General features: G+C 39.6%; 1 protein-coding gene across 1 annotated transcript; it reads left to right on the plus strand.

Moving 5' to 3' along the window:
- Positions 1-675: 675 nt before the first annotated feature.
- Positions 676-7933, plus strand: RALB (v-ral simian leukemia viral oncogene homolog B). Its single transcript, XM_010182556.1, has 4 exons — positions 676-834; positions 1947-2155; positions 4899-5076; positions 7291-7933. Exons 1-4 carry the CDS (start codon positions 721-723, stop codon positions 7408-7410), a joined length of 621 nt encoding a protein of 206 aa, XP_010180858.1. The 5' UTR covers positions 676-720; the 3' UTR covers positions 7411-7933.
- Positions 7934-9987: the final 2054 nt, after the last annotated feature.

A 9987-nucleotide genomic window follows, 5' to 3' on the forward strand; every position in this document is an offset into this window, starting at 1 on the left:
AACTCAGCAGCAGTGGGAGCAGGATGCAGGAACACAAATCAGGATCAGAGGCAGATGAACTAGCAGGGTTCCGCTCAGGCCTTGGCCTTTGCAGGATTGAGATGGACGGAAGGGTCCAAGATGGAAGAAGGGTCGAGATCCTTGTGAACACTCAGCTTTTATACCAAATATGATGTATGTGGAATGAAATACCTAGCTGGTCAGTTTTGAGTCCGCTTCTCCCCCGCGTAGGTACAGACACAGCACCCATGATGAAACAACTGACCTTGAGCGTATCTTCTAGCAGCACTGTCTGGGAAAAAAATCCTGCTAGTTTTTAGCAAGTTCAGCCACTTAAAAGAGACTGAGCTGAAAAGTAAAATCACTAAATGGAAAGCTAGTTCTACTTAGCTCAAACCAGAACATAAGTAAGAACAGCTTTTTCAGTTTAGCTGCTCTGAGAATCCTTTGGCACTTCTATTAATTGTACTGTTGTCACAAATACTTTCCATTTGTTCTAATACCTTGTTCCTACTCATATTTAGACATCAGTGACATGGCTTGCTTGACAGTGTGTGGAAATGGCCCATTCTTCAGGCTTACTGGGCAGGGTTTTAATCTGGTCTTTCAGTGCTAGTGAGCTGCATGCTACTGTGTTGTTACCAGTGTCATGAATGGTGACTGTGTTTTGTCTGCAGATCCAATTGGTTGCCTGACACCTCATCTGTGGCAAGTGGGACAATGGCTGCCAGCAAGAGCAAGAACCAGAGTTCCTTGGCCCTCCATAAAGTAATTATGGTTGGCAGTGGAGGTGTGGGCAAATCTGCGCTCACTCTTCAGTTTATGTATGATGAGGTAAGTAGCTTTGGCTCAGCTTCACTAGAGCACCAATGGGTACAGCTTACTAAACTCTTTAGTGGGACAGGGGAACAACAGGGGAAGTAGCAAAAGACCTGATGATCTGACTGGGAGGAGAAGAATGTAGTAAGTGTCATCTAGGAACATCATTGGCTAAGGGTGCCAAAATTGATGCTTATTAGTGAAGTCTTCAAAAGACAAGTATAAATGTACAGAGGCTGTTACTAGTTGGCATTGAACTTTGCTTTTGTTGCAATTTCTTTTAGGCCACTTAAAGCTGGCAGTAAGCATTCTAGCTCATTCTGAGCTGGATGATAAAGTAGGTATGTAGTAGGCATAATGAATTCTTCTGTACTGGTATGCAGGAAGCTAGATCAGACAATCCAGATCAGTATGTGAAAGAATACATGATCCTGTAATTCAAAAGTTAGTATTTATCTATAAGATGTCCACACATACTGTAGTGAAGTGAGTATCTGAACAGGTGACATAGCCATTAGTGAAGGCCAGCCAGTTAGGCTCATGGCACAGCCTTTTGCTGTACTTTGAGGCTGAGGGCAAGGAGGTAGAAAGGTAAGGAGCCTGGGTTGTATGTGTGCTGTCAGCACACAACTACAAGTTGAACTGGCAGTGGCTTTGTGGGTCTGGTTAATATTTAATGGGCTAAAGTATGTGCCGGTGTAATTATGGAGCAGGTTTTCATGTTCAGCAGCTGGATGCTGTCATCTACACTTGTTGAAGCTTCAGATGCCTGTACCTGAAGTGCACTCAAATGCTTTTCGTTGAAGTGTGAGAGCTAGATAGTGCCACCAGGTTGCTGGCAGCTTATACTGTATCTTTGTCCCTTAAATTGTGCTGAAATTGCTGGTCAGTGTTTCATTGTAGCAAGAGATTTTCTCTTGACTAGCCAGTCAGGCTCTTTAATGTATTAAGTGTCTCAATTTGCTTTTTATAGTAAAACTATAAACCATGGTGGAACTTAGTAGCTGACTGAATTATGAGAAAGTTTTTTGGAATTTAAATATCACTGAAGTGAAAGACAATGGATACCGACAAATATTGAGACCATTGACAGTAATTCTAAGCACTAATCCCTTTCTTATCTTCAGTTTGTAGAAGACTATGAACCTACCAAGGCTGACAGCTACAGAAAGAAAGTAGTTCTGGATGGTGAGGAAGTTCAGATAGACATTCTGGACACAGCAGGACAGGAAGATTATGCAGCTATCAGAGATAACTATTTTCGCAGTGGGGAAGGGTTTCTTCTAGTCTTCTCAATAACAGAACATGAATCCTTCACAGCAACAGCAGAGTTTCGGTAAGTAGCTTTCCTCCCAGACAAGGGGAAATATCAGATTCCTGTGTTGCTCTGAAAACCCTTCTTAAATGCTACAACTCTATCCTTTGTTGCCATTTGGTCAGTAAAAGTGGCACCCAACCATTTTACACTCGGTAGCTGCAAACTTAAACCACAACATCCAGCTTCTGGCTCTAGTTGCCTTCATGCCTGCAACTTAGGAATACATTATGCCAGCAGCGACTTCAGGCAAGTAACAGATTCTTGGACTCCTAAAACATGCGTATTCAAGCCAATTTTCAGTCTTTGTGGATGTGAAGTTTAATTATCTTAGAGCAGTACTTCTGGAATTAAGTCTGCCTTTTGGCCAGGTTTCAGACACACTATTGCTTGCTGCTAGAAGCAGGTGCTCTAAGGAAAGGAAGGATTAGCCTCTACTCTCAGGTATGGATTGGTGCCAAACAAGGGTTGGCAGCCAAGCAGTACTATTGTAGGCAGACGTATTCCTAGAAAGACGCACAGTAGTAGCAAATGCTCCCATTTTTGTTCTTGGGATTAGCAGTTCTAATGTAAAAATCAGCACCAGACTAAGCACAGAAGCTGCTTGTGTAAAAATGAAACAAGGGGTTTTAAACCTTTATTCTGGTCTCAGAACTCATGTAGCCAGGTTCTTCAGGGCAAGTGTTCTGACTCTTATTTGATAATAGCTGTTGACTTGGTGTAGAAGGTAATCCAGAGATTCCCTAGGACAGCTGTACACCTTGAAGTAAAACTTGCCAAAACATATGTTAAGTGTTTGGAGTTCCTTGTGTTTGCCAGAATGAAAGCTCTTTATCAATCTGACTTATGTTCACTTTGCTTCAGTGGTACAGGATTAATGGATACTAGTTGATAATGTAAATGCTGGTGTTCAGTTTCTAGCCTTTTCTTTCTAGGGTTTTCTTAAAGCTATGGCAAACTCCCTTCACAGTTTAAGACTTTGTTCCAAGTTAAAGTATTATACTGTTCCAACAGCAGTAGGAAATTGCATAGTCTTTTAAGAGAGAGAAAAATATTGCTCCTTTGTCACACAATACTTCTGTGACTTTGCAAGACTTCAGAAGTCTGACAGTCATAGGGCACACAAGCAGAACTGTTTTTTGCAGTTCATTCTAACTGAAAGGGGATGAAACAGAAAACTTAAAGGAGTTGAACTGCTGTAGGACTGCAAAACTAATTACTTGCACAGTTCCTAGTATAAGATGGAGGAAGAGGTCAGATACCATTCAAAAAACAGGAAGAAAATTGGACACTTGGAAATACCCAGCCTGGGTTTTGGCTTGTGTGAAACAAGGTTAAATCCAAGGCTTAAGGCTTTGGACGAAAAGGAGTAGGAGTGTTTATCTTAGCAGTTTGTGCTTTTGCCAGACTTCTGTAACTATCTGTTGGTTCAAGATTCCAGCACAACAAAACAATGAAAAAGCAATGCTACCCCTAAAGGTGAGCAAGAAGGACCTAAAATCTTTGACATGGAGGATCTCCTACTTTCAATGGTTCAGAAATTTAAAAAGAAGATGAAATTAGTTAAATGAAATACTTACTTAAGTTGATATGCAAGAACCAGCTCCTAGGAAAACTCTTTTCCAGAAAATGGACTGAATGGGTAGTATGAGCATCATGGGTTAAACTGTGGATTAGTATTATTATTGATCCTCTAACTTCCAGAATTCTTAAACTATGAAAAGTTGAATGCTGAATAAACTGTAGGCTTATCTTTCAACCCTAGCTCTCCTGCTGATGCTGTGCATTCAGTGTTTGCTTTTGGTGCCTCTGTAATCTGAAAATGTGTCAGGGTGCAGTTGAATGCACCAGCAGATTACCTGCTTCATTGGTAACTCTAGGTGCTCATGTACTCTGCGTAAATACAGTTATTTTGTGGATGGAAGGTGCGGGCATCTGAAGTAGTGTGGTAACTTGGTAAAATGAGGGGGTGTAGCGCCATGCTCATGTCTAGTTTGGCTCTTGTTCATAACAGAATGAAGCAATCTAAAAATAACTGTAGACGACTACAGTTCTTTCAGTGTCATAAATGGACAGCAGCATGTGTTTAGTTTCAGTCTGGTTCAACCTGTGTTTTATTCCAATAATAGCACAGACTGAGACTGACATGTAGCATCATTCTCTCCTTTCCTGGACACTGATGGGTCCTTTTAGATTGACAAAGGGTAGCTAGGTTAATGGTAGTGGTTCAAATGCTTTCTTGGAGTCTTTAAAGGAAGAAGACTGCTAGCATTTTAGTTCAGCACTATTTTGTAACTCTGTCCTTTTGTGTAGAGTTCAGGTAGCCATTAAGAATGATCTCTGCCAGCTACTTATGCTGTTCCCAGACCAATACCGAGGTGGGATGTAGGCTGGAAATGGTGACTGAATGCCAAGGTGAAACTTGGCAAACATGACATTTGTACTCTTCCTCATTCAGATGTGAACTCCTGTTATGAGATCCTCTTCTGCCATACAGTTCCTCTTTGTTAGAGCCTGGTTAGTAATCTTACTAACTAGATGGTGTAGCTGCTTTCCTGGAAGTGTGAGGCTTTTATTAGTGTAAAGCTTATAGCATTAGTATGATAAACTTGGAATAATTTTAAAGTGTGTGTTCAACTTTTGGTAAATGTACCGTTGTAAAGACTAGTAATGTATAGACCACTTGATCTGCTCTTGATAAGCATGGGGGTTTTGTTGCTACTGCTAATACAGATATTTTTATTTTGAATACCTGATGCATTAGGGAACAGATCCTGCGTGTGAAGGCTGAAGAGGATAAAATACCTTTACTGGTAGTGGGAAACAAATCTGACTTGGAAGAGCGCAGACAAGTGCCTGTAGAAGAGGCTAGAAGTAAGGCAGAAGAGTGGGGTGTGCAGTATGTAGAAACCTCTGCAAAAACTAGAGCGAATGTAGATAAGGTAAGACAAATGACATCTGCTCAATTAGATTGTTGGTACTAGTTTAGTAGCTGAGTGACTAATTCTTGACTCTTGCTAGGACAGAGGCAAGTCCACAGTTTGGCTTCTGAAAGCTTAAACTATAAAAAAATGAATGAACTTACTAGAATGTGTACACTTAAGCAAATACCTAGCTTAGAGAAGCCAGAGACCAGTACATATTAATTCTGTTGTCTTGTTTTTAACTGTTTGTACCTGAACCAATAGCTTTCCAATAGTAGGTTGGGTAAATGGGTTTAAGAATTCCCTGCAGTATGTTATTTGTTTATTGGCCCTGTCCTGTTGTTATATCAGCAATAAATAGCAAGCTGTACACACATATATAAATTGTTCCCCCATGCCTACAAAGCTGTATATGGTGTGGCTAATCTTAAAGCTTTTATTTTTATTTTCTTTTAAGACTATGGATTGTGGGAGGAACTGTTCTTGCTGTGTCTCTGGCCTGTTCTGACTTGTCCATGCTGGCCTAGGACAGCCATTCTTGGCATGTTTCTGCTGCTGACTTCTTGCATAAATTGTGATGGTGGTGGGTTTTTCCTGAAGAGAGATGAATTATGACTATGGAGTGTTTTCCCAGTACTAGGAAAATCTGTTTCAAGCCTCCCCTTCATTCTGTGTAGTGGGGGTTTCTTGAAGAAGAGGATGCTTTTTTACTTCACCAGTTCACAGAAGATGATCTGAAATTACTGTTGGGCCCTCTAAGGACTCTAAAGGTGTGGCTTGGCAGTCTGCATTTGTTTAAAGATTACAGATTGTAAGCAGTTTCTCTTTGAACAAAGAACATTTGCAGCTAGCCATACACTTAAGTTGTTCTAGACAGCTTCCTGTTCTTATCTGTATTAATTTACTAATGGAAGTTAGTGTATAATTTACCTAGCAGAAACTCTTTAATTATTGGTTTAAACAGTGTCTGTGAAACTCAGGACTAGAGACCTTTTGGTTATAAAGGACATGATATAATGTAAATTTGGCAAAGACCATTCTGACTTGTGGAATGTGACTAGAAAGTCACTGTCAGATGCATAAACTGATGTAGCAAAACATTAATATCTTGATGTGTTTTTGCCTATAAGCTTTATAGCTTAAGCTAGCTTTTTGATAAGTTGGGATTAACAACAGTGTAGCTGTGTCTGGAGTGTACTAGCATGGTATTCTAGACTCACAGGTCTTATCTAGCTAGTTCGTGTGACATACTGGTTATCCACTATATAAGCACTGTTTTGTGTACGTTAAGACAAGTTATTTGCCATTGTGATGATTGTGTGTTGACACTGTAGCATAATGGAAAAAAAAACAAAACAAAACAACAAATCCTCAAGGAGGGTTTTGAATGACAAACTATATTCTATTTCTGATCAGTAGCATGGTCTTGTGTCCAGGATATGTAGTTCCCCATTTAGAAAAATCAAAACAAAACCAACAAACCAGAACACATGCAAAAAACCCAAACCAAAACAAAAATCAACCCACCCACAAAAAAAAACCCCCAAACCCAAAAAACACCCCAAAACCAAACAAAACCAGAAACCTAACTCTATAGAGTGACACTAAGCTCTTGTTTTGTAATCCTAAAAATCGGTAACTCTCTGCAGTAAATCTTAAGTGGTACGTACCTAGACATCAGATGTACAGGGACAAAGTCAGCTAGAATTTTGGAAAAAGCATCAGAGTAATGGCTTTCTCTAAATCTTTCTTACAACATAGTCTGAGATTTTTTTGTGCCTGACACTGTCACTTGAATGCTGCAGCTTTTTAATTATAAAACAGGAAGAATACTATGGAGCAGAGTGCGCTTGTAACTACATGGAAAGGACTGGACTAAATGCATTGTGTAGTTAGTGAGTGATTTGCCTGGAAATGTTTGCTAGGCACAGACAAATGTTCTTATGAATTCTGAGTGCTACTTTTGTGCAAGACTGATATTCAGTAATAAGCTCTTAAAACAGTGCTGTTGAATGATTTGATAGTCAAGGAAGATTGTGCTGCTACTTGTCACTGCTTGACATGCTACATAATTCTGATGTTGAGTTTGTCACTGGGATCTATGTCTAGACTCGCTTCTGCTGTATTAGGTACAGTGTGGTTCTGCATCTTTATTTGCTGCTGAATACAGTAGGTTTTATCTGCTTTCTGGTGGCAGATCTTGTTTAATCTTTCTTTATTTTTTCCTCCTAGGTATTCTTTGATTTAATGAGAGAAATCAGAGCAAAGAAAATGTCAGAAAACAAAGACAAGAATGGCAAGAAAAGTGGCAAGAACAAGAAAAGCTTTAAAGAAAGATGTTGCTTACTGTGATGCTTGGGAACTGTAAATATCTATCTACAGGTGGCATGGATAAGATACCACTAAGGACATAGGGCTGGATTCATGAAAGGAAGTCTGTATTGACTCCCTTACCTTTTTGCTTTGCATATCATACCTCCAAAATGTGAAAACAGAACTTTGAAACCTTTTCTGGTGTCCAACAAAACCTATGCCTACTTCAGCTGAAATGGGCTCTGTCTTCCTGGTGTCTTTCAAAACTAGAAACTGTTTCAGAGCTACAATCCTTCTGCTTGGTTACACAAAGTACTTAATATTAACTTCCTAGTTTACTCTAACGTTCCTCTGAACATGTTTCTTCTCTTGAACCTCTACTGGCCTTAACAAGCACAGGTGTTCAGGTTCAAACACTTCCCCCCCCCCATCCCCCACTTTTGCTGCTCTCCTTGATGTTGCAACCTGCAGAAAAGCTAGATGACATCTGGTAAAGGGTTTGAGTTTCCATCTTCTGTTAGTTGTCACTGGTATTTCTTACAGTGAAACCTGCTGGCTTCTTCTCCACTCTCCATGTAAGAAATAGCAACTGACACTTGAGTGTCAACTCAAAACAAACTTTCTTCCATGTTCTGTTAAGTCAATACAACGTTCATGAATCAAGCCTATGGACTCAATTCAGACTTATTTAGGCAATGCAAAAAATTGATATTTAAATAGTGGCTAGATGCATTCCCTGCTGGTCTGTCTTCTCATCCTTAAATTAGTGGTATGGGGTGAGAAAACGACTATAAGCCTTTCTTCAAAAGAAACAATATTGTCACTATCTCCTTGAAATGCTGTTCTGGTTTTCTTCCATGTCTTGTGGCTAGAGTTAATTACACTCACTCTACATCTATCATCCTTCCCCTCCCTGGTACTGGAAGAGTGAAAATTGAAGTGTTGATTCCATCGGTTTTATTTCCATTGAAACACTTACGATCATGTTGGAAAGTGGGAACATCTGCATCTGTCTTGTCTTGCTGAAGATGAAGAAAACTTTGAGTAAGGATGGGTCACATCACGCAATCATGACTTGGAATAGGTGAGGCCTACATGCTACCTCTCAGTGATTAGCTGGCTAGGGAGTTGTATGGTGTAAAAAAAAAAAAAAACAACAAAAAAACCAAATGAAGTTAAGCAGTTGCCACATCTGTTACTCACTGTTAATTTTATATGTACTGTTTCTGATGCACAGCAACCTAGCACATGGGGATGCATGTTGAGTTTTGCTGTCAGTTAGTCAATGACGGTCATATATTGATCAACAAAAGCCAGCCTCGAAATGGAAAAGTCAGTATTTAGCAGGTCCTCTTGTCAGGTGACTGAACTGAGCTTTCCAATGCACTTTAAATTAAGTGCTGTGGGAAGTAACTGTCTCTTCTAGTTGTGGAGTCTCTCAATGAATTATGGCTATCTTCTGTTTTGAATTAGTAGAGAGACTTAAAGGGGTGACTATATCTTGTTAACTGGATACTTAAAGCACAGTTACTTGGTGAAACGAATATGCTATGTGGTTGTTTGATGAAGCGCACTGCAGCACTAAGTTAACAAAGTGTTTCTTCTTGAGGTGAAAGAGTAGTGAATACTGTTCAGTACTTAGCATTGTAATTTGAGGTTGAAAAACATTTTTTAACATGTACTAGATTGCTCTTGTGCATTCTGCCTCTGAACTTTGAAAAAAGTAGAATGTGTTAGATATCAGGCCCTCTGATGGTCTGAGGTTTCACAGGGACTTATCACAAACTCATTGTCTTCCATAACTAGTTCAACTTGTCAGGCAACTCATTGGATCGAGGAAACTGTACTAAATAAAAGGTGCTGTAATCTTAATTCTTGTCAAGTTAAATTCCTTATTTGTTCATTTTACCTTGTATGTGCAGAAAGAATGGTTAACCAATTCTGGAAATACTTCTTGAACAGTGTAATTCTTGGTATTACCAAGCCAACTTGACAATACAAATTTGAATAGAGTCTGGGAGCTTGCTGGCTTGCAGAACTTGTTACTTGAGCTGTATCACTCATGTCTAAAGCCTAAGTACCTAATGGTGCATTTAGAGCTCTAACACTTCTAACAGTTTCCTCTTGAACTTACATGGGCAAAGTCTGGTTTTGAGTGCTTATTGTGCACACAGCAAATGAATGTCTGCTTCTGGAGGAAGACAACTCACTTAGATTTGGTTTTAGTTGAGACCTAAAGGTTAAGTCCTTAATTAACCTAAAGGATAAACAACAGTTGAGTTCACATTACAAGCTTATCTAGGTCAAGCCCCTCTGAGGCGGACTGTAAAATGTGTCTAACAAAACTGAATAAGCTTTCCTTGCTATATGAATAAGGAACTCAGCAAAGCTCACAATGAGCAGCTCAGCTGTATTGGCTGAAGACACTTGTATGCCTTGATCTTTGATCTGTTTAAAGTATCTGACAGTATTTGGTGAGACAGATAAAGTTCTGCTCAGAACAGTGAGTCTCCCACTGGTGTTTACACTCCATGTCCTGTTCTTGCTCAGGTTATTTTTTTAACTAATAAATCTCCACTACTGAGGTGAACTTACTTGGAAGAAGGTGCTTGCTGC

Source organism: Mesitornis unicolor, unplaced genomic scaffold, assembly GCF_000695765.1.
Source record: "Mesitornis unicolor isolate BGI_N332 unplaced genomic scaffold, ASM69576v1 scaffold39104, whole genome shotgun sequence".
Classification (NCBI taxonomy): domain Eukaryota; kingdom Metazoa; phylum Chordata; class Aves; order Mesitornithiformes; family Mesitornithidae; genus Mesitornis; species Mesitornis unicolor.